The sequence below is a fragment of the Pelodiscus sinensis genome, chromosome 2 (genome assembly GCF_052426305.1).
Source record: "Pelodiscus sinensis isolate ZL-2025 chromosome 2, ASM5242630v1, whole genome shotgun sequence".
Classification (NCBI taxonomy): Eukaryota; Metazoa; Chordata; order Testudines; family Trionychidae; genus Pelodiscus; species Pelodiscus sinensis.
In genome coordinates, this window is record NC_143053.1 from 178,415,822 (window position 1) to 178,441,113 (window position 25,292).

The window sequence follows — 25,292 nt, forward strand, 5'->3', positions numbered from 1 at the left end:
TTGTGCAAAAAGGGTTTTTTGTGCGAAAAGGAAATGACCACATTGCTTGTTTTTGCACCAAAAGGGACTGGAAAAGAATATGCAAATGAAGAGTGAGAAAATGCTAATTCACGCTTCATTTGCATTGCCTCTTCCAGCAAAGCTCGTAGTGTAGTTGTAGCCAGAGAGAGACTAGCAGATTTACTCGGCATTGTTTGGGTCTTTAACTCAATTAAAGGTTTTGGGGGTGATTCTGGAACATAATAGGAAAATGTACAAGCCTTTTAAAAATCATATTTTTCAAAAATACAAGGTTAATATTATTAAGTTAATTTTTATTTAGGATTGCTTAAATTGTTATTTTTTCTGTTTAATTTTTTAGTAATATTTTTAAAATGAGAATTCCATCAAGTGTATTTTTTCCCCGATGCACTCTTATCATATGCTATGTTTTAACAAAAAAGGGCTATAGTCAATTTGGGTTCTGCGGGGCAACCTGCACTACTCTGCCTTGGCAATAAACGGTGATGTCTGCGTTGTCCAAAGTGTGGATTTCTGGCCTGTCTCAAGCCTGGTATGAGAGACCACGTCAAGAACACACAGGACAAGCGGCCTTGTACTGGTACTTCTGTTTCTGTTAACGAGTACAGATGCAGCCATGAAACTGTCAACTGTGCACATAGCAGCAACATCCTGAGTAGCAGGACGTACCCCAAATAGGGGCATTGGGCATTTTACGTATCCTACACAACACTAATCAATTGGTAACTATTAGAACGACCAAGTCTTGCTTTGCTATAAATTGGACTTAGTAAGAACAATCAATGGGAGGGAATGGGCAGGACTGACCCATATGTCCTGCTCGATATAACTAGAAGTAATTAGGCCCTTCACACTGGCGGCCCAGTGCATGGCGTTCCAACGCGTGGGAAGAAAAGGAACCACAACCTTCTGCCTGGGACTGTAGGTTGTATACGGGTGAAGTGTAAATGAATTAGCTTTTATTATTGTATATAGTAGATCTTTTAGTAATTGCTTTTGCATTGCTTTGCACTGTATTATTTGCATTAGAATGTATAGTATTTAAGGTTTAAATTGTATAGTAATAGTTCTTAAGGCTTGTAAAACTTAAAACAACTGTATTAACTGCTTAAAGTTTGCAATACATAAGAAAGTGGTTAAGTAACCCTAAAGTGTACTGGTTTCCATTAGATCTAAAATATATCGAACCATATGACAGGTTCCAATAATATTCTTCTAATTTTCCAAACTTAAGCATTGATTTAGCTGTGACAAAACACAGCACTACTCCAGATTTCTCCATTGTTATCTCTTTTCTGAAGTTTCTTGAGAAGCAAGCCTATTCCAGGTTCATCCTATTTTTCTTGCTCATCTTGGTTCGGTCTCTTTCAACATTTGCTCAGTTATGCCAATCTTGAGGACTGTACTTGATTTGGTGATTCTGCCTCTTTTTTGTTTGGTTTTATGAGAAGCACTCCCATTCTTGGCACACCCTGTTTTCCTGACACTGTTTTAAGTTATAATAAGAGGAAGCTAAATACAGAATATGGTGGTCTTAGCTGTTACCATTTAGAAGGAGTTTTTGATCAAACAGAAAAACTCTCTAAATTAAAATATATAGCAGATGACAAATACAAGATCTTTAACTGTTTTTCCCCAAAGATCTTGTAAAAAGTTCTATCTAAAAATAGTACTTAAAAAAAAAAAAAGCTAGTGCTGAAAATAGTTGTTAAAATGATGTAATAACACTGGTTAGTTAAAAGGAACATCCTGAAGACTTTTGCTATAATCTGGACGAGGGTGACTATTTAAACATTATTATCTATACTTATTTTATTTTTATTCACTGTATTTTGTGCACTTCCAGAGGCAGCGGGTGTTCCATTGATTAGACAGTTATGGTGCAAGGTACAGGGCTTTGGTCAGAGTTGATTCCATGACTAGTGTCTCTTTCACAGGGTATCCATTGACGTTAAAGGTTTTGTGAGCCAGGTTGTTGTTGATCTGAAAAATAAAGCCTTAATCAATAAATAAAAACATAATTCAAACTTTCACTGGTGCATGATGTTACTACACACAGAATCTGCTATGGGGTTGAGAGGGGTGGAGGGAGGAATGTAGGCCGGGCCCTAAGGAGACCATGCATCTTTGGAGCTTTGGATCTTGGAACATAGGTATCTAAATGTGCATTTACAAGTTAACAACAGAAGCAAAAGTTCCATTTGAGGCAAACCTGTTACTGCATTCCCACCTGGGGGGAAAAGGGAGTTACTCACCTCGTGCAGTAACGAGTGTTCTTCGAGATGTGTGTCCCCGTGGGTGCTCCACTCTAGGTGAAGGGTCGCCCTGAGCCGCAGATCGGAGCTTTTCAAAGCAGTTTTCCCCCTGTTGAGCCACGCATGCCCAGAGGGCGTCTCGAGCCCTTCCCGCCCTCTGCAGCGCGCGGCTCAACCCCCTCCCTTTCAGTTCCTCGTCTCCGCCCGAGTAATTTAGACTCCGTGCAGAGGGGAGGAAGGGAGGGTCGTGGAGCACCCACGGGGGGACACATCTCGAAGAACACTCGTTACTGCACGAGGTGAGTAACTCCCTTTTCTTCTTCGAGTAGTGTCCCCGTGGGTGCTCCACTCTAGGTGACTACAAAGCAGTGTTCAATATATGGCTGGAGGGAGCCGGAGTCAATGTTTAGCGGTGGTAGAGAGCACCGCTGTAGCTACTGCTGAGTCCTGTGTAAGTTGCGGTAGGATTGCATAATGTCTGGCAAACGTGTGATCTGAAGACCACGTTGCTGCTCGGTAAATATCCCTTAAGGGGACATTGTTCAAAAAGGCTGTAGAAGTAGCCGTGGCTCGAGTGGAATGTGCTCTTGGGGGGCACTGTAGTGGTTTATTGCCCAAGGTATGACACTTGACTATGCATGTGGAGATCCATTTTGAGATTCGTTGTGATGACAGGGGTGTTCCCTTAGAACGCTCAGCGACTGATATAAAAAGTCTTTCGGATTTACGAAATGGTTTTGTTCTTTCCAGGAAGAAGGCGAGAGCCCTCCGAATGTCCAGGGTATGCAGAGTGGCGTCCTTCTGTGATGCATGCGGTTTCGGAAAAAAGGTAGGTAGTACGATCGGTTCATTTACATGGAATTCTGTACAGACCTTTGGCAGGAATGTTGGATGAGGTCTAAGTATGACCCTATCCTTCGTAAAAACTGTGTAGGGGGGTACTGCCATTAATGCCCCAATTTCACTCACCCGTCTAACAGACGTGATAGCCAATAAGAAACAGACTTTCATAAAGAGAAATGGGAGTGGTACTGTAGCCAGAGGCTCGAAAGGAGGTCCAGTAAGTTGGTGGAGAACAAGATTTAGGTCCCATAAGGGGGGTGGTGCCTTATGGGGTGGGTATACGTTGTGGAGCCCTTTAAGGAATCTTTTAGTGATAGGATGGGCAAATATGGAGAATCCATCAATGAAAGTATGGAACGCTGTTATTGCAGAAAGATGTACTCTTAAAGAAGAAATTGAGAGTCCTGATATTTTAAGGTCTAGAATGTAGTCCAAAATCATATGTAATGGTGCATCACGGGGATCTACCCTGGTTCGCTGGCACTAGAGGGAAAATCGAGTCCATTTCTGTAGGTAAGTTTTTCGAGTGGACTGTCTCCTACTGTGGAGGAGGATATCTTTCACTTGTTGGGAACAGTGATTTTCTATCTCCGAGAACCAGAGAGTAGCCAAGCCTGGAGGTGTAGGGTGTGGAGCTGTGGATGCAGTATCGTTCCATTGCTCTGAGATATTAGGTCTGCCCGGTGAGGTAGCGGGTAAGGAGGGTGAACTGCTAGCCTGTGCAGGTACGGGTACCAAGTTTGGCGGGCCCATGACGGGGCTATCAGGATGACTAGGGCTCCGTCTGTGCAGATCTTGCGTGAGGTTTTCGGGATTAACGGTATGGGGGGGAAGGCATAGTGAAGGGGGGCTGTCCATTTGATTAGAAAGGCATCCCCTAGGGAATGTTTGCCAAGTCCTGCACGTGAGCAGAATTGGGGGCATTTGGCGTTCTGGGTAGATGCAAAAAGGTCTATGGATGGCCATCCCCAATGGTTGAAGATTGAGTTTGCGACCTCCGTGTGTAACTCCCACTCGTGATCTGAGGTGAAGTTGCGGCTGAGTGAATCTGCTCTGGTGTTGTTCACCCCGGGGAGGTAGGATGCTACCAGGGTGATCTGTTTGCGGATGCATGAGTTCCACAGGTGGATAGCCTCTGCACAGAGGGAGCGGGAGAGGGCTCCACCTTGCTTGTTTATATAGAACATTGTGCAGATGTTGTCCGTTAGAATGTGGACCGTCTGATTGGCAATGTCGGGGGCGAAGTGTGCGCAGGCATTCCTTACTGCTCGCAGTTCGACGAGGTTGATGTGTAGTCGTGCCTCGGATGGGGACCACCTTCCCTGAACGCCTTGGTCATTCATATGTGCTCCCCAGCCAAGGAGGGAAGCATCTGTAGTAATCTGTACAGTGGGTTCGCTCTGTTGGAATGGAACACCTGTGAGGAGGTTGTTCGGTATCGTCCACCACCGTAAGGAAGCAAGGACGTTTGGTGGAATAGTCACCGTCTTGTTGAGGGAGTGTCGTGATGGTATGTATACACTTGCTATCCAGAGTTGGAAGCATCGGAAATGCAGACGAGCATGGTGGACGACATAGGTGGTGGAAGCCATGTGGCCCATTAGTTGGAGGCAAGTAAGAGCTGTAGTGGTAGGAGTTGTAAGCATTACACTTATAATTTCTTGTATAGTTATGAAACGTTGCCAAGGTAGGTATGCTCGGGCTGTAATTGAGTCCAGGAGCGCCCCAATGAACTCTATATTTTGAACTGGGTGCAGTGTTGATTTGCTTTCGTTGAGTAGAAGGCCTAGACGATTGAGGAGTGATGTGGTTGTACTTATCATGGAGGCAGTTTCGTCCTGTGTTGAGCCCTTCAAAAGGCAGTCGTCTAGGTAGGGAAATATGATGACATTCTGGCGTCTGAGGTACGCAGCGACGACTGCTAGTACCTTTGAAAATACCCTCAGAGCTGACGAGAGGCCGAAGGGGAGGACATTGTATTGGAAATGATCCTGGCCGAGAGTAAAGCGTAGATAGCATCTGTGGGCGGGATGGATAGTTATATGGAAATACGCATCTTGTAGGTCGAGGGCTGCGAACCAGTCCCCTTGATCTAGCGCAGGAATGATTGTTGTAAGTGTGACCATTTTGAAACGTTGTTTCTTGAGAAACCTGTTCAGTTTGCGGAGGTCTAATATTGGCCTCCAGCCCCCCGTTTTTTTCTCGATCAAGAAGTAGTTCGAGTAAAACCCTTTCCCGTGGAACTCTACTGGTACTTTTTCTATGGCTCCGATAGAAAGGAGGCGGTCAATCTCTTGTTTTAGTAGAGTGTCGTGAGAGGGGTCCCTGAAAAGGGACGGGGTAGGGGGAAGGGTAGGTGGGGTAGTGGTAAATGGGATAGTGTATCCTACTCGAATTATTTCTAGAACCCAGCGGTCCGATGTTATGGATTCCCATTGTGGAAGGAACGGCCGCAAACGGTGGGTAAATAGGCAGCTATGTTGTGTTATTGCTAGATCGTGAGGGAGGTAGTGCAGACCCTCGACCACGACTTCAAATTTGCTGTTTGGAGGACTGGGTAGTTGGTGGGCGACCTTGATTAGGTCGTCTTCTCTGAGGTCGTTGCCTTGGTCTAGTGTCCTCATAGGGTCTTTGTGGCCAGTTGTATTGCTCATATCTGTAACGATTGTAAGTGTTATATGGGGTGTATCATCTGCGTTTGAAGGGCGGTGTGTACATGCCCAGTGTGCGAAGTGTGGTCTTTGAGTTCTTACTGTTATGTAGCATTTCGTCTGTAGAAGCTGCAAATAATTTTTGCTTATCAAATGGCAAGTCTTCTACTTTTGGCTGAAGTTCGCGGGGAACTCCAGACGATTGTAGCCAGGAAGTTCTGCGCATGACTATTGCAGTCGCTGTAGTTCTAGCTGCTGTGTCAGCAACATCCATTGCCGTTTGGAGGGCAGTGCGAGCGATGGTATGGCCTTCGTGGACTATTGCTTTCAAGATGGCTCTTTTGGATTCAGGGAGATGTGGTATCAGTTCTCCCAGCTTCGAATAATTATCAAAGTTGTGATTCGCTAAGAGGGCAGAATAATTTGATATTCTTAGTTGTAGGGTAGAAGAGGAATATATTTTCTTTCCAAAGAAGTCGAGTTTTCTATGTTCTTTGTCGGTACTGCCATTCTTGTATTGTGGTGTCTTCGCTCTTTGCTGTGCAGATTCAACCACTAAAGAGTTTGCTTGTGGATGCGTAAAGAGGAAGTCATTGTCTTTCGGAGGAACGAAATATTTCCTATCAATCTTTTTGTTAGTCGGTTGGATGGATGCTGGTGTCTTCCACAGATCCTCAGATGTTTCCATGATTGCTTCATCAATCGGCAGGGCAATCTTACTATGTAGCGTAGGATGCAGGTTCTTTAATAAGTGGTGTTGTTTCTTTTGAACTTCTTGTAGGGAGACATGCTGACTTGATGCTACCCGCTTAAATAGCTCCTGGAACTGTTTGAGGTCATCAATCGCTACAGTATCTGATGGTATCACTGCATCGTCCTGTTGGGTACTCAGGTCATCTGGGTGAGTGATGTTTATAGATTGAATATCGGATTCATTATCCGAAAAGCATTCCTCCTCCTCCTCCTGCTCTGTGTGTGATGCAGGGGGTAGGGGCTGTGGATGAGGCAGACCTCTCCGAGATGGTGTGGAGTGGACTGAGGACCGGTGTCTGTACGGGTCCCATTGGTCCCAGGGCCCCCATTGGGGTGGATAAGGTGGGGGCGGGTAAGACCAGTAGGGGTGCCACGGGTTTTGTTGTGGTCCAGCCCCCTGATAATAGGAACGAGACCCCCTTGGCGACGTCTGTCGCGAGGAATGTGTCGTATGGCGGTCATCCTCTAGAAAGGGAGCGCCGTGAAAGGACACTGGGGACATCGATCTGGCAGGGGAATGCCTTGCAAAGGATGTCCCTGGTGAGCAGTCAATGGGAGGGGGGCAGGAGTGTTGCTGTCTGCTGTGAGTGTCAGACGGCAGCTGAGAGAGCTCTGTAGCAGACTCCTGCAGAAGCCTCCCCTTATCTGCTGCCGGTGCCGGTGTAGAGCTCTGGCTTGCGATCGCAGCCTGCGCCTGCTCAGTGTTAGGCTTGGTTTGTTGCGGTGCGGGTTGTTTTAGCGGCACCGGGGTTTTTCGCGGTGCCGGGGCTTGTAGCGGTGCCGCGGTTTGAAGCGGCGCCGGCTTTTCTTTCCGCCCGGGTTTGTCAGCGCGTTCTCGGGATGGCTCCGAGGCAGCGCGCACCGGTATTGACGGCAACCGTGAGGATTTCCCTTCTGCTTTATTAGCAGGGGTCCTCATATTTCTTTGTCCCTCTCCCTGAGTCTTGGGGGAGGAAGAAGGCGGGAGAGAACGAGAAGGTGAAGTTCTTTGTGCCGCAGGTTTCAGTGGCAGGGGGTTTTCAGCTTGTGGTCCCCCTTGCTCTAAAGGCTGAAGAGCCTTATCAAATAAAATCATTCTTAGGCGGAGCTCTCTGTCTTTCCTAGCTCTCGCCGTGAGGGAGGCACAGTGCTTGCAGCTGTGGGGTGAGTGGGCTTCCCCCAAACAGCGGATGCATTTTGTGTGGCTGTCAGAAGCCGGCATCGGCTCACGACACTGTTCGCATTTTTTGAAGCCTGAGGAGGCAGACATATTTAGCTCCCCGCTTCTTTAAGGTGTTGTATTTCGTTTCTTGTCTTTTGTGTGGTTATATGACTTTTTCTTTTTTTGACTGAGAAGCCAGGAGAGAGAGAGCCCCGGTTCACCCGGGGCTCCGGTCTGAAGAGAGTTCAAGTCCCCGAGGGGGGATTTTGTCGTCAGTTTTGCTGTGCTAATAAACTATTTTGTTTTTACTTTTCCAAGAGAAAAAACACTAGGGAAACTAATTTGGAGTAACAGGGGAAAAACTATGTAACCTAACTAATGGAAGAAAATACAGTCTGAGAGACTGTGAGGGAGCTCCTGCTCGCTCCGTCCGCTGACGAGGGCGGTTAAAGAGGAACTGAAAGGGAGGGGGTTGAGCCGCGCGCTGCAGAGGGCGGGAAGGGCTCGAGACGCCCTCTGGGCATGCGTGGCTCAACGGGGAAAACTGCTTTGAAAAGCTCCGATCTGCGGCTCAGGGCGACCCTTCACCTAGAGTGGAGCACCCACGGGGACACTACTCGAAGAAGAAAGGAGGAGATGCATGGGAAGAGTAGCCAGTTACAGTGTGGTTCCTTCCTCTCCTGTCCAATATTGTTGGCAAGACTCAACAACATCATACAGAGGCAGCCCCTCTACCGTTTTAATGGTTCCTTTTCCTTTGGATGGGTGAGTTAGAAGCTGTTTTCTTTACCTCGCCTGAGATTCAGCTAACCCTTTCTCTTCAAAGGAGCATTAATCAGAAACTTTCTGAGATGAACTCTGTAGAGTTCATCGAGCCATTCTAGCTGTAGGTTTTTAACTCCAGGAATGAAGGAACATCTCCCCACTTCTCATCAAACTGAAAACTAAAAAGTACTGGGCCCTGACCTGTCAACCACATCTCAAGCTACCAGGAGAGTATGTAGGAAAATCTACTTATCACCTTAGCTGGGCATCCCCCACCCCCTTGTATTCCACTCTAACCCTCTAGGCTACGATTTTAATCAGCTTGTTTCCAGTCACGTACCGTATTTTGTTGATTTTTATTTTGCTGACTTTTCTTAGTATCTTAATGCTAGCCTTGCCAGAATTCAATTTTGTTTATCACTTCAATGGCTAATAGCTATGTTTATTTTTAACCATTTTTAAAAGATTGCATCAATTTAATTTTTCACAATGGGGTGAAATTATTGGGGGTGGTCAAACAATTATTTAAAGACAACAGATGCTGAAATTCCAAATGTTAAACTTTATTAACTGTTAAAAACATAAAGCACCATCATCATATGGTAAATATCCTTAGATCAATGAATCAGACCTGTTTTTATTATTCATTCACTAGTCAATTTGTAACAAGCCAAATTCAGAAGTCTAAACTGGAGTTTGACTCTAAGGGTGCATCTACACAGCTGGGCTTAACTCGAAATAAGCTACGCAAATTGAGCTAAGTCAATTGTGTAGCTTATTTCAAAATAGCTTATTTTGAAATTGGGGGCATCTACACAGCACTTATTTCAAAACAGAGCACTCTTTCTCCAACTTCTCTTGCTCCTCATACAATGAGGGTTACAGGAGTTGGAATAAGAAGTCCTCCAGCTTGACAGTATTTGACATTATTTCAAAATAACTGCCTGCTGTGTAGACACGGACTAAGTGATTTCAAAATAATGCTAGTTATTTTGAAATAATGTGGATGTGTAGATATACCTCAACTTCTCAAGCAACATTCTTCTTATTTTGCCTACTTCTAAATTTTTATCATCAGTGGAAATATATTTTTCACTGATTTGTGTGTGTACAATGAAATTGATGTTTACCTACTGTATGAGTAAAAACCTAATCCTTCCAAACCTATTTATTGTTAATGATTACTGTTATTGTTAATGTTTGTTAGATTACTTAATGTACTAAATCTTCAACTCTTGTAAATTGATATAGATCCAAGGATCTTGTCCAACATATACAGTAATTAAGAGTGATCAATAAAGGAAATTGAAAATACTGAAGTTGTTCCATTTTGTTGCTGTTACAGTTGCTTATTTGTATAAAGAAAACCTGAATGTACATTATTTTTTAACATTTGGGTGGGTGTCAGGAATGCAAGCCCCCCCACTGTGCTTCAGTGCCCCCTGACTGTCCTCATCTAGCCCATCTCAGGGCAAGTTACAGTCTGTATGGGTTGCTCATCATTGGCATTTGTCGCAATGGCTCTGCTTATCTAGTCGGCCTCATGATAGGCCCGCAAACCAGAGGCTTTGCCTCCAGCCCCTAGCCAAGGGGAGTCTTGGCTGGCCCGCTTCCAGCCTTTGCTGGCTATCCCCAGCTTGTCTCCCTCCAAGGAGCTCCTGCTTCCTCGGCAGTCAGCCCTCCACTGGCCCCCTCCCTAAGCAAACTGTGCTTCTCTATATACACCTGCCAGCTGGGCTCACACTTGCCCTAATGGTTGCAGCTGGCTTCTACAAGCCAATTGTGCTGCCTTAGATAGTTGCCAGCTGGGCTCTCCCTAGCCCAAACAGATTCAGCTAGCCTCTGCTCAGGGCCTGAGTCCTGGTCTTAAAGGGCCAGTGCAGGGCAGGCGCCCTGTCACAGTGGGGTTATTCCTTTTAAATATCAGGAATGCCAAATTAAGTCTTCCCTGATTTTTTGATGATGATATCAGTAACATATTGGGAGTTTACAAAAACTGTTATTGAATGGGCATACCATCCTTTCTTTCAAGTAAGTTTGAGGTGATGATGGAAACAAGCAGCTACACAAACAGTTTTAGAACAATCTGATTAAAAATCCCTTCTCCTAACTGCTTGGTTATCAATCTGTTGTTTCTTGAGATACAATAATTCAACTTTTTTGCCAGTTGCAAATAGGTAAAATTTCCTATATAGTATGACAGTGCAAGGCCTACATACCACTTAAATATCGCTGGAATGCTATTTTAAAAATGTGAGTACTGCATGGACCTTATGCTGCTCTTCAGAATAAGAGTAAATTTTACCCTTTAAAATCTTCTAGGATAAACAAAGTCCAAATTTCCAAAGTGAAAAAGCAGAAAAACTTTAAAACACCCCAAAATAACTGCCCTAGTGTAGCCTGTCTTCATACATTGCAAAGAAGCAAGAATGAGCAGACAGCCAATTGGTTTTCCTTTGCGGGTCACTTTGAACATATTCTTGATGCAGTTTGGTTGCATACTTACTTCTGTAAATAAATCCCCAATATGCCTCTTCATGCCATGCTCTGAAAAGACCTCATCCATTGCTTCAATCATTCTAGAGCCTTTTTTCCTGTTACGTAAAGAAACATAACCTACAGATGGAAAAAGCAGAAACAGCTCTTCAATTTACATTTTTCCTAATAAAAGTTGATTGCCAAAATCAACTTAAGAACTTGTAAAAACATGTGAATACCAGGTGATCATTAGTCCTAACATGGGGACCTACAAGAAAAGAGGGAAGTAATGGTTCTCCTCCGCCTTCCTATGCAGCCATTTTAAGATGTTATTTACATAGCTGGAGATGCATACCTAAGCCAGTCTTCCCCCAATGCTATAGACCTGGCCTATGTCTTCTGTGGAATGCAGGCACTATATTGCCACTGCTTACCACCATGAGCGAGCAAGTAAAGAAGGGGTAGAGAGTTGGCAGATTGGTGGTGCTGCTACCCACACTCCCAACGCTTGTCAGCTTCAGCTCTTGTAAACAGTTGTAACTAAAGTTCTCGCCCAATGGAGGCAGAAATTAAGGGTGACGACCACCAAAGGAAATATTAAAATACTCAAGTTGTTCTATTTTGCGGTTGCTTAGATATATAAAGAAAACTTGAACAGGTATTTATTTTTTTAATATTTGGGGTTAAAATGTGGGTGAAGATGTGAGGAGGCTGCATGCCTATGAGGCAAGCCAGGCAACACCCAGCAGTGTAACAGGGCTCTTCCTGAACTAGCAAACTGTAATGCTTCCTTTACAAACCACACTGCACGCAAATGCTGCTCACCAATAGCAAGGTAATATAGCTCCTAAAACCAATACTGTCTCTTCCAACATTTTCAGTAGCTAGCGCAGGACAGAGCTCGCCCTTAGCGACGGGAAGCCCAGGAAAGGGCAGCTCGGAGTGGTGGGAAGAGAGAAGAAAGGTGCAGAGCTCCTACAACCCAGGCTTACCACACTGCAGTGTCCACTCCTGCACCTCTCGTCCTGCAGGGTTGGCTGGGCTGGATTTGCATATGGTCACAATTCTCCTCAGTTTTGGGCCAGCACCCCCCCATCCCCCTAATGCAGCTCACGTGCAATCAGAATTGCAATGTCACTCACTCAAATTTGGCCCAGCCACCCCCCGTCAGGGAGGGCAGGCCAAACTTGAGCAGCACTGCACCCCCTCTTGCCAGGGCTATACTGCAACACCCCGAGTAGGGAGACAAGCCCAGCCAGTTCTGCAGGACAGGGGCTGCTTCAACAGGTACAGGAGATTTTGTGGGTGAAAGCTAGAAAGTTTCACAAACCCCAGTACTGTTAGACTTGACGTTCACATACAAACTAAGAAATACTCTCTCCTAGGAATTCTCTATGCCTTGGTGGGGGGGGGGGGGGGTGGGAGGGTGGAAGCTATTGGGTATACCTTGATAATGGTGGTTGATTTGCTTGGGATAGGGATGACGTGTTTGAGAGAGGGTGTAGATGAGTATGAAGAGATGTGTGCAGTGGTGTGGCTTTTTTTCTGCATGTCTTGGTTTTTGTGGTTTTGAGGTAGCAAAAAAAATTGTACTAAGGTGAAATAACACCTGAGACTTGTATGTCATTTTAGCTCTATTAATGGAAATGCTGCTTTGCAAAGAAAAGGATTGTTGTATTTGCAATTAAAACGTTCTCTACTCAACTCCCTAGATAGGTCACCTCTAACCTTCTCACAAAAGAGATTCCTGTTCAAATCTTTATTGTTGAACAATATAGTTTTGTTTTGTGTGTATTAAAAGAATAGAGAGGGGTAACTAGTGGTGTCCCCCAAGGGTCAGTCCTGGGACCAATCCTTTTCAACTTATTCATAAATGATCTTGAGAAAGGGGTAAGCAGTGAGGTAGTAAAGTTTGCAGATGATACAAAACTGTTTAGGATAGTCAAGACAGAAGCAGACTGTGAGGGACTCCAAGAAGATCTCACCAAACTGAGTGATTGGGCAACAAAATAGCAAATGAAATTTAATGTGGATAAGTGTAAAGTAATGCACATCGGGAAAAATAACCCCAACTATACGTACAGTATGATGGGGGCTAAATTGGCTACGACAAATCAGGAAAGAGATCTTGGAGTTATCTCATGATAGCATCTAGATGGTTCATCAGTCTTTAAGTGTTTCCTGACTCTTTGTAGTTTGCTAATTAATGGTTCTTATCTGCCCCCTTTGACTATCTAGTCTTTAGGTTTTCATAGACTAGTCCTGTTCCCTATTACTTTGGCTTTCCCTTGATATATTTTTTACCCACTGCCTTTTCTTGTCCCCCCCCCCCTTCCAATTTTCCCTTCTTCCACCCTCCCTCCTGTCTCCCCTATTTATTTTGGTCCTAGACTTCCAACACTCTGGTCATCTGAAGAAGTGGGCTATGCCCATGAAAGCTCATGATACCATCTGCATGTTTTGTTAGTCTTTAAAGTGCTACCAGACTCTCTGTTGTTTTTTCAGAATATACTAGTCATGGATTAAACTGAACAATGCCTGCTCAAATTCCAATGGAAAATGTGAGACACTGTTTTTGATCCCATCATGATATCTCAGAAATGCTGACTACCTCCCCGCTGTTAAAGTTTATTATCAGATCAGGATGAGATTATCTCAGCATTTCCATTAGACCCAATTTCACCATCTGGGGAAATGAAGTCTCTTTTCCTCATACAATGAATACTGGATCTCCCCACCATTCTAACAATACCTCCCTTGCTAGCTCTGGCAATTTCTCCCCACTTTTCTGACTCCAAGCCAAACATTTAATAGATTTATTTGATTTTCTCTGTTCTCCTGAGTTCTGATTGCCATGACCATTGTTTTGGCTATAGACATGGATTCACATTCTCTATCTGTATCTGATTTGAATATTAGCCCCCCCTAGAGGCAAATTATATTTTCCTCAATTTAAATCTCTCTTTTCTTTTTCCCCTTACTATGAAATACAAGTTCTTGAGAGCCTCCAAAGCCTGTGTCAGATATGCTTTTGTATTGAAAGACCAGGGTTTAAAAGTTAAGAGATTCTAGCTTTTGGTTTGAACATGTAATGTGACCTTTCTGTAAAATGGGGATAACTACTGTACTAAATTGGACCTGAACTAATAAAAAAGACATAGAGCCAAAATAAAATGATACTTAGAGCCAGAAACTGCATTAATAAAAGGCTAAATTCGACTCTCACAAACCCCCACGGGAATCAATCACAATTCATATATGTAACTGGAGCCTATTTTGGCCTTGTTATCTCTTACCTTTTTGAGTAGAATACACAACATAGTAATCACTAGCTGTTGGCAGTCTCCTGATAGCTATCAAGTTATAAGTACAATCAGCTTCCTCAAACACCTGTTCTATTTCTTCTACTCCATGATCTTCTTTTCCTGTTATTATGACAAGGAAATATGTTTAAAACACACTGCCAAATGATTGACTGGTGCCAAATTCTTTCCAAGTGACTTTCATATGTTTATACACTTGCTTATATACATGCTGTTTATACATGTGTTAGGCTTATAAAAAAGGTACAAAGTATCAGACTATTTCCCCATCTTGGCACTCCCACTTATATCTACTGTAGGAATGCAAGGACTGAGATGGTGGTAATGCGGTTAGGTAGTGAGCTGGATTCTTAGATAGCAGAGATGAGGAAATTTCTGAGGAAAATACATGTTTTTATCAAAATCAGAAATTTTTACTTTTTAAAACACAAAATTATAAAATGAATAACAGGATTTTTAATTTTTTTTGCATTTCAATTTTCTGATTTGTCATTTTTCCTTTTTTCACTCTTCATTTTAGCCCAATTGCCCCTCTCTTTATTCAGTAGCAAATTGGGGGGAAATGGGATATAAGAAAAAAAAGGATAAAAGAGAAAAATAAAAAAATATTGAAAACAAACATTTTTTTAAATAAAAAACTCGATGAAAAATTTTACTAAACTTTTGTAAGCAACAATTATGTAGCTCAGTAACCTGAATAATTAAAATATTTGTATTTTAATGTATTCATTTATTAACTGCTGTGCTAGACAGTCTCAATATTTGAGAGGAAGATGAGGCCTTAGCTGTGGTAGCAAGTGGTTTCAGCAGGACAATGTCTAAAGTGTAAACAGCAACAGCTCAAGTTGTACACAAGTGTGGAGCTTGGCTGATGTTTGACTTGCACAAATACCTGAAACCACCCTGCACTTAGGTAGAGTCAGATTTTTGTTACATCTTTCCCTCAAAAGGGCCTGTTCTTGGGAGCTTTCAATCATTAAAATAATTTTCAGCTAGGTATCTAAACTTGTAGGTGCTTCTCTGAGCCCATTAATCCTATAAACCTGCTTGCCTATTGGAACCCTGACCCCTGTACCTAATTTTTTTTTAATAATTAGGTTGCACAGCCTCCTATTCAAAAATGAGTGTATTATTTCTCATTCTGTGTATCAGTTGTGATAAAACTGCACTTGTGGAATATTGTATCTTGAATATAGCAAATCCTCACTCACAAGAATTTCATTATTTAAATGGGGCTATTCAAGGGACTGAAACACTCCCACCCCTAAAGCTGGCTTTTCTAAGCAGATGGAGATTTGTATTCAATACCCTTGAGGATACCGTGGGGGCAAACTGTTGAACCAAGAGACTGCCCAATAAGAGCAGGCATTAGTTGAAGTCAGGCCTTGTGTACCTTTTTTATGCGGAAGGGGTTTGTTGTGAGTTTGTGTGCTATTTTCTACTACATAAGTTTTGCTACCTTTGAGGCTCCTGTCACCTGCACCCATTCTGCTGGGTTAGAAGAACAAGTTAGATTCATTTTGGCACTTTTCAAATGTCTTTTAGTGGTCACAATTCATTGCTGCCCCCTGTCGGTGGAATATTTATCCTCTGTGCTATTTTCAATGCTGGATGCTTCAAGATTGAGAAACCAGAACCAGGAGTGCATCCAGTTTTTCAACAGTAACACAATAATACAGAGGACTGCTGAAGTCACAGGACTAGATTTAATAATACACACTGTAGATACTTTGCAGAGACCTGAAAGGAAATCTTCATAGAAAGAGGCTGAAATTCAATACTACTCCGGCAAATAAATATTTAATGTCTTGCTCACCTCCTCTGCATGCCTGAATGATAAAGATTTTAGGTTTTTCTTGGAGCTTTGGGCATTGTATATTGTTGAATAGTGCAAATACATCATCAAGATCGACTGTGACACCATCTTTCCCCTGAATGAGGCCATGACTCCTCCCATGACTCATAAGAACTATGAGGCAGCAGCTAACTTCATCCTTGGATTGATTGATTTTATCCCGGAATTCTTCCAATGCTGGCAATATTTCCTGTCACAAAAGGCTGTTAGATGCACTCATCAAAATAATTAATTCTCAAAAAGAAGTTATTTATGAACAACTGAAATAACAATAAGACTAAAGGATCAAAACAATTAGCCACAAAAAGTAATTTTAAAGCCACTACTATACCTTGCAGTGGCATTAACTCTATGCAGTGGGTCCATGTCTGAGTCCCAAATGCTACTATAATACAAATAAATAACAAAAAGCTGCATTGTGCCAGCTCCCCACCACCACAGCCTTGCGATTCAGAATTCTTCCCTTCTTGATCTACAATCCATAACAAAAAGCTGTATTGTGCCAGCTCCCCACCACCACAGCCTTGCGATTCAGAATTCTTCCCTTCTAGATCTACAATCCAAACCAGCTTTAGAAACCAAACTTTTTGTGTTCAGTACATTCCTAGAACATTGGCTGTATCTATACTTGATTGATGAACTGTTGATTTTACACATATGTGGTTCTGGGTGAATTACCAAAATCTTGATTGGTTAAGAGTAACATGTTTTGATTTGAGAAATACTATCCAAAGTAAAAGTTGGTGTGAAAAGAACCTTGAATTAATATTAGTAATGCCATCTGAATTCAAGAAAACGGAATTATCTTAACTAGATTCCATTCCTATATTAGGTATAAAATTTTCTTGGAAAATGTAATTTATTAGATTTCATTTTTAAAATCTAACTGGCACCTCAGGACATTCCTAAAAGTTTATCTTCATTTGTGCTTTCAACATGAGATCATAATCAGATTGGTAAGGACTTTTTACTCTAAACTGTTGTAGTTGAGCAATACACTTGATTTTATTCATTTAAAATATATCCAGGAATTACAGATTTTGAGACAAGGAAGACAAAGATGTTGGCATTTGTATTTTTTTCCAGGTAAATACTCTCAAGTCCCCATTAATTTACCTCAAATGAAGAAATCACAGGAGCAATGGTAAAGAAAGAATTTTGAAGGGTAACTGATTACATAAAACATGAATTTTGTTTAATTTAAAAATGGTCCAGAATGGGGATGTGGTGATGGAGAGGCCATGAACCCTTTTGCCTCATAATAAAAAGGTTCTGAAAAGTTTGCATAATAATTACAAGTTTACAGAATTTCATAACTTCGTAGTGACATTTGCCTGTCGCTAATTTGATTTTATTCAACTCCTTAAGAGTTATGAAAGTATTTAGAAGTCAGCGCTGTGGCTGTGCCCCAGCATTCTCAAAGGTATTACCCTATTCCCTCTGAAATCAATGGCAAAATTCCAATTGATTGAATGGTAGCAAGATTGGGTGGGCTCGTTTGTAAATAGGATTTACAAATTAGCTTTTACAGCCTTGCATGTTAATACCAGGAACGAGCTTGAATTCTAAATGCAAGCATTGCCTTTTGCATATGTGGATTTTGTGGTGCTGTACCAACATCATATGGTACAAAGACTTTGCTGGTAGCTGGTGTAACAATATTTTAGAAATTAATCATATACCTCAGGCACATAGAATCAAGCTCAGAATAAGGCTGAAGTTGGAGCCCAGAGATCAAGAATTAAGGTGCAGTTACAGAAGGTCAGGAATCAGACACATCATCAGCACATCACTGGGTCAAATTCTGCTCTCCATTACATAGATCCAGCTTCCATTGAAATCAATAGGGTTGTAGAGGTGTAAGCAAAGGTAGAAACTCACCCAAATATTGTACTTGCTTTTATAATCTTAGGAAACACACAAAGGAATTATGATAGAAAAGGGCCAATTTCAGCAATGCTGTAATGATGTTATCAAGATGTCCTTGGCTAACAGCTTACTGGAGAGTATATAAGGATCTGTGGGACTACAACCCGGTGGAGCCTGGGACACCTGGCATGCAAAGCCACAACTGGGAGCATTGTGGAGAATAGACACCACAGTAGTACTATCCAAAAGGATCTAAAGCACTCTGAAACCCTCTGATTGGCCAAGTGCACTATTAAACCTTTGAGGGTGCCCTGTCTAGTAACCATGCATATTCCTGACATGCTGTAACTGCACCTTAGTTCTTGACCTCTGGTCTTTAACTTCAGCCTTACTCTAAGCTTGACTTTTACCTCCTGATTCCAGCCTGGTAACTACCTGTGGTCTCTGGTCTCCATCCCTGGCCTGACTGATTCTAGCTTATTAATCTTCACTCTGGCAATTACTCTGATCCCTGCTCAGTGATTACCACCTTATGTCCATCCTTACCTGGTGTGACTGCTAGGCTACACTGCCTCTGCCTTGGTTTCTTACAAAGATCACAATGTCAAAAAGAGTATGCCTCCCACAGAAGAGCAATCAAAGGTAGGGGCAAAGCCCCATAGTCTAATAATGTAAAGCAGACTGGCAATAAAAGGGTGAATGGGGAAGGAAGAAAAACACTCCCATATATTCCTCTAAATAATTAATTTTTTTGGGCTTATCTAGTCTCAAGTCAAGCCTGGAATCAGAGGGTATGTCTACACTACAGCGCTAATTCGAACTAACTTAGTTCGAATTAGTTAGTTCGAATTAGCTTAGTTCGAATTAACGCATCAAGACTAAAAAACTAGTTCGAATTAGCGTTTTGCTAATTCGAACTAGCATGTCCACATTAAGTGGACCCTGAACCGGGGTTAAGGATGGCCGGAAGCAGTGCCGGCAGGGCATCAGATGAGGACTTAGAGCGTGGAGCTGCTGCCTCAGGCTAGCCGAGGACTGTGCTTAAAGGGACCCGACCCCCACCCCGGACAGACAGTTTGCAGGGGTGCCCCGCTTGCTAAGCAGTCCTGGCTTGGATTGCCCCGAGTACCCACACTGGGCACATCACAGCACTCGGCCATCAGACCGGTTGCACTTGCCGCAGGCTGCCATCTGGGGAGAGGGGACAATTGGGGGGCTGCAGGAGAGCTTCCACCCCCAGAAGCCCACAGAGCCAGCCCAGTCCTCCCCATCGGGGGCTTGTACCCCATTCCTCCCTCACCTCCTTCCACTTACCCCTCCCTAGCCCCCCTTCCTGATGTACAAAATAAAGGACAATTGTGTTCAAAAATAGAATCTCTCTTTATTGAACAAAACTGGGGGAGACTGGGAAAAGGAGGTGGGAGAGGGGAAGAGAGAGGGTGGGAGAGGGGAGGGCAACTACAATGATGAGGGGTTTGGAATAGGTCCCATATGAAGAGAGGCTAAAGAGACTGGGACTTTTCAGTTTAGAAAAGAGGAGATGGAGGGGGGATAGGATAGAGGTCTATAAAAGCATGAGTGGGGTGGAGAGGGTGCATACAGAAAAGTTCTTCATTAGTTCCCATAATAGAAGGACTAGAGGACACCAAAGGAAAGGAATGGGTAGCAGGCTTCAAACTATTAACAGAAAGTTGTTCTTCACAAAGCAAAGAGTCAACCTGTGGAACTCCTTGCTGCAGGAGGCTGAAGGATAGAACTAGAACAAAGTTTAAAGAGAAGTGAGATAAAGTGATGGAGGTTGGGCCCATGGAGTGGTATTAGCCAGGGGGTAGGAGTGGTGTCCCTGCCCAAAGTTTGTGGAAGGCTGGAGAGGGATGGCACGAGACAAATGGCTTGGTCACTGTCTTCGGTCCATCCCCTCCAGGGTTCCTAGGGTTGGCTGCTGTTGGCAGACAGGCTACTGGGCTAGATGGACCTTTGGTCTGACCCAGTACGGCCATTGTAAGCTCAGGGCTCAGGGTCGGGGGTCTCAGTGGACCACCTTGATTTTCATGCACACCTGCTCCTGGGTGGCCAGGCTGGCAGCTCTCCTGCTCTAGACGGCCACTTTCCTGTGCCTAGTGCGGAGGTCGTGGACGAGGTCCACGATGTCCACACTAGACCAGGCAGGTGCCCGCCTCTTGCGGTCCTGGGCAAGCTCCCGGGAGCCGCCAGCCTGGTCCCGGGAAGAGGGGGAGGGCTGGGGGGCATCGGGTGGCTGGCTCGAGCCGTGCCAGGTGCAGGGTCTGCTAGCTGGGTGCTGGCAAGCTTGCACCTGGCATGGGCACCGTAGCCAGCCCGTGCCCCTTTAAGGGGTCCGGGGCCGGGAGGGGGGCAATAGAGTTTCCCAGGTGTTGGCCAGAGTAGCCACCAGGGAAAGCTGGGGAGGGCTAGCCTCCCACTAGTTCGAATTAAGAGGCTACACACCCCTTAATTCGAACTAGTAAGTTCGAACTAGGCTTAGTCCTCGTACAATGAGGTTTACCTAGTTCGAACTAAGCGCTCCGCTAGTTCGAATTAAGTTCGAACTAGCAGAGCGCTAGTGTAGCGCCTATCAAAGTTAATTTGAACTAACGTCCGTTAGTTCGAATTAACTTTGTAGTGTAGACATACCCAGAGAGACTATTCCAGTCAGTCTATAGTCACACAGCTGTAGGTAAGGAAACTGTGTCCCCCAAGCATTTGGATTTGTGGGGTATTGGAAGAGGGGCGCTCATTTGCTGAAGTTCTACTGCCATCCAGGGAGCTGAAGTTTAAAACATTTCTGCATTAGACTGTCCCTTTGTCTGGGAAGTACAGGCTGTGAAGGATCCACACCCATAGCTTCAGGTACTTGAGTTATCCCAAGTTCTGTCTATAAAAGACAATCAATATTTCTGGTGGTGTATTTTCTAAACAGCAGCTAGTACTGACTTCTACTTCACCACAGTTTCAAATAGCACCAAGTGAGCCATCACCGGGGGTGTGGGAGGCATTCTATGTGACGCTCTCTGCTTGGCATGTTATAATTTTAACAACTTACCTGCCCATTAGGATCTATGCACTGTCCAGGAGGTGTTTCAAACTGGAACTGGTCAAACCACGTATTCATTATTTTAATATCCTTTTCTGCACCAGGCCTCCTTGTTGTCACACACATCAGAAAAGCCATACGGTTTTTGCTCATGTCATACTTATCCTGTTAATTCAAAGCATTAAATTAAATTGTTTCATCAGATGAATGGTTTGGAATTGAATTGAACAAAGTTTCTGTAACACAGTATGTTTTTTTACATGAAACACATGGCAGAGGGCTCAATCCTGCAACTACTCTGCTAAGAGAAATCCCACTGACTGTGGGAGGATCTGTAGGATTGGCTTCTATAGCTTCATCCATGACATCAAACTGATGGGTTGCTAACAGCAGGTATCTGCAACAGGTGCAGATGAACTAGTGCTGAAAATGATTTCACTGTAATTGCAAATGGGACCACACTATTTTCAGCACCATTTTATAGAATGGTCCAGACATTACCCTATCAGAATCTACTCCTTACTGCAGCAAAAATCTGGGATAATTTTTTCTAAGTCAATGGAGTTACAAGGTATAAAACTCACAGGTGAGAATTTGGCCTATATTTTTTAGTTAGAAAATCAGTTATCTTTAAAATGATAAAAAGAAGGTTAAAGAAATGTGTATTTAAGGATTTGGGTTCAAATTATTTCTAGACTTCAGATAATAAATCAAAATAAATTCCTGAAAAAAAGAGGAAGAATGGCTTTTGTGCAAAAATAGAGCCTAATTAATTATGCAAATGAGGCATGGTGATATTCCACACTTTGCCTCATTTGCATTTTTTTGTGCAAGATTGGGCAGTGTAGACCTAGCCGTCAGGTATAGCTGCACTACAAAAGTTATCCACAGGAGAAAGCTGATATTACAGGCCTGATTCAGAAAATGTAGCAAGAATAGATGTTTTTCATTCCTCAAGTTTAACAAGTAATTCTTAGACTTTTGGTTGATACATGAAAAGGAGATAATATAGATGGTTCTATTCATGAAAAAATTCTGTTCTCAGCTACACCTGGGCAAACCTATTGAAGTCAGACATAACCAGTGTCTCTAGAAAAGTGGAGTGAAATCCATAAACCATTGAAGTCAAAGGAAAATTTTGCCATTGACTTCAAAAGGGCCAGGATTTCAACCCAAGTGCATATATTATTCCATATCTGTGAAAAGCTAGTTTTCTACAACTATATAGAAATGTGGTTATTAGTAAAATGACTAGTAACTTCCTAAAGTTACTTTGTGCTGCTGCTACGCTTGAGCTCTAAGGCCCAGTTCCACAAAAGTATGAAGGTTCCTAACTTCCATTGAAGTAAATGGCAGTTAAAAGCCTGAATACTGGTCTACGAGTATCATGCTTCTACCATCTCTCATTCCTTGTATTTTGGAATGTAATAACATTGACCAGCATACCTCTGGCATCCATATCTTAGGCGTAAGTATAGCTTCCTTTTATTGTGCATGTGACTCTGATTTACTTCCATTCTTTTCCTGATTTTCAAAATTCTCTCAGGATATTATCTTGCTCCAGAAGCAGTGATCCATGCCAACCCTCTCCATGACAATGCCTGACATTGGACTAAGGGAGAGGAGAGTGACTAGTAGATCCATAATCATGCAGATTCACTATCCATAGTCCCTCCTGTGGGCAGTGCATAGGGAAAGCAATCAGTACCATCATCCATGGGCTACAGTTACTTACAGCCATGAAAGAGCTAACAACCGAATCATGCAAACACACCTGCACGTGCAGATTAGTGCCATGAATAATCCCATTCATTGTGATGGGGTTACATGGTAGTAAACCCTACAATTGGCTGTGTTTACAGGATGAGGTATGAGCTGTGCACAAATCACCTAATCTTCCAGGAAATCCCCTTTTGGAAATTCTGCTTAACCTGGCTGTATTCAGACCACAGACCACAGTATAGTAGGTTAAACAAACGACAGAATGCTATCTATATCAATCTGAGAAAACTGCAGAACGATGCAGGGAAATTGAAATATTTACAAATACCAGGCCTATTTTGCTTGCTGTCACACAAGGGCAGCTCCTACTGATGTCCAGAAAAGTTGTACCTATAAAACTGGGAGGAGACTTGACCCAGGGGCTTCACAGGCTTTGAACTGTTCTGAGAGAACTGAAAAATAAATGCGGTTACCAATGCATCATGGTCACTTTGCTCAGCTCTTCTTTTAAAACTTGCATCACTTGTCTGACTTGTGGTGTGTTGTTCACCAGTTCTCAGTACAGTAGCTGTGAGAATATTTAAAACAATAATTTGCAAGTGCAGCTCAAATGGCGGGTGATGCTGTTTTTTGTAAAACTTTTATTACTGTATCCTATTTTTTGTAAGTTACAATTGACACACTGGGCCATGCAAACTGCTATAGAGACAAATCAGATTCAGAATACCACCCTTCCCTCCCCCGCCCCCCTCCCCATGCTAAATGCACACACCACTGCAGGTCCAGGAATATGCTCTTCCCTCCTCAGCAGCTTGACCAGGTCAGTTAAGCCTATGTCTGAACAAGGCTCCCCCTCAAGTTTCTCACTGTTGCTCCAGCTCCGCCCCTGGTGGCAACAGTGCCAGGACTTAAGGCAGCTGTCAGTGCAGTATGCACCGTGTTGTCAAAGCCTCCTCAGATCAAGTTTACGCGACAGAATAGTTATAAAATTGCTAGTGCCTTGTCTACACTAGTTCTCCTGCTGGGGCCACTACAGGATGAACCTCTCTAGTCCAGCACCTTCAGGACCTGACCTATCCAGAAGAGAATTTGCCAGGCCATGGGAGGTCAGTATTGTCTAGCAGCATTAACAACACTTCCCCTGCTTCCTAGACTCTGAGAAGACATTTAAGGGTAAATTAGAGCTAAGCAACACCACAGAACACTGACAGCCAGGACTGATGGCTGTAAACAAACATTATGGGACCACGGGAAACTTGGCTACACTCATGACAAGTGGACATCGGGCTAACTAAAATCATGTCAGAGAATGGATGTTTCCAGATCAGAGAGTTCTGGAGTAGAGAGGTTCAACCTGTACTATGGGAACTGAAATGGTGGCATCATCAATAAGAAAAAAGGCCTAGAGGAGAGAAGCCCCAAAGAGAGTCTCAGCCTGGCCCACATACTGGGACTTTGCTGTGCAGAACTTCATCTCAACTGGAAATGAACTTCTAAAGCTTTCTCAGGGATGGGGAGTGTGTGTGTGGAGGGGGGGGGGGGGGAGGATTATTTTGCATGTAAGTAACTGACGGCCAGAGAGCGCCTGCTTTGGAAAGGGAGATTGTTCCCCCACCCTCCCCACGAAAAAGGTTGATAAAAAATAGGAAGAGGAGCGATCCCCGGCTCTGTTCTAGCAGCGGAGCCCTTCGCCCCTGCGTGCACCTTGCTGAGTCCCGTTGAAAATAGAACCCAAGCCCCGCGCAGCGCCACGCACCTGATGGCGTTTCAGGTTACAGCCCCCCCCCCCCTTTTACCTGGCGCTGCTGCTGCTCCCGCCTTTTCCTGCCCGGCCAGCGCCTCGCTCAGGTGGTGGCGGCCCACGCCGCGGAGCGCCCCTCGTAGCACCTCAGCGGCCCTGCCCGCGTAGCGCTCCGCCAGCCCCTCTGCGCCCCCGGGCTCCGGACCCTGCAGGCAGAGCGCGCAGCGCGCCAGCTCCGCCTCGCTCAGCTGCGCCAAAGCGGCTCGGATGAGCGGCTCCATCCCTGGCCGGGCCGGGGTCCCAGCTCGGTGCCAGCGCCCCGCCCGCTCTCCCGCGCCTCTCCGGCAAGCAGCGTCCGCACGGCTGCGCCTCCAAGCCCGGGGTGTGGGCCGGGATTTGTGGGCACGGGAGAGCCGGCAAGAGCCGCTCCCCAACGCACCCCACCCACCCCCGCGAAACCCTGGCTCCAGCCCTGCCCAGGCTGGCCCTGCCTGTCTGGCTGCTTTGCAATTGTCACTGGCTTCCAGTGTCCCCTTTGTGGGAGCAAAATGCAGGACAATGTAGCACTTTAAAGACTAACAAGATGGTTTATTAGATGATGAGCTTTCGTGGGCCAGACCCACTTCCTCAGATCAAATAGTGGAAGAAAATAGTCACAACCATATATACCAAAGAATACAGTTAAAAAAATGAACAAATATGAAAAGGACAAATCACATTGCAGAACAGGAGGGGGATGGGGAGGGGAGGGGGAGGAAGGAAGGTAAGTGTCTGTGAATTGCTGATATTAAAGGTAGGGAGAGTGGGATGTTTGTGAGTTAAT

At 44.1% G+C, this 25,292-nt stretch overlaps 1 protein-coding gene across 1 annotated transcript; it reads right to left on the reverse strand.

Moving 5' to 3' along the window:
- LOC102446511 (caspase-14-like) lies at positions 1-24,885 on the reverse strand. Its single transcript, XM_075921850.2, has 7 exons — positions 24,525-24,885; positions 23,202-23,296; positions 21,016-21,171; positions 16,047-16,275; positions 14,204-14,332; positions 10,936-11,045; positions 1-2,004 (listed from the first exon to the last, which is right to left on the reverse strand). Exons 1-7 carry the CDS (start codon positions 24,748-24,750, stop codon positions 1,897-1,899), a joined length of 1,053 nt encoding a protein of 350 aa, XP_075777965.2. The 5' UTR covers positions 24,751-24,885; the 3' UTR covers positions 1-1,896.
- Positions 24,886-25,292: the final 407 nt, after the last annotated feature.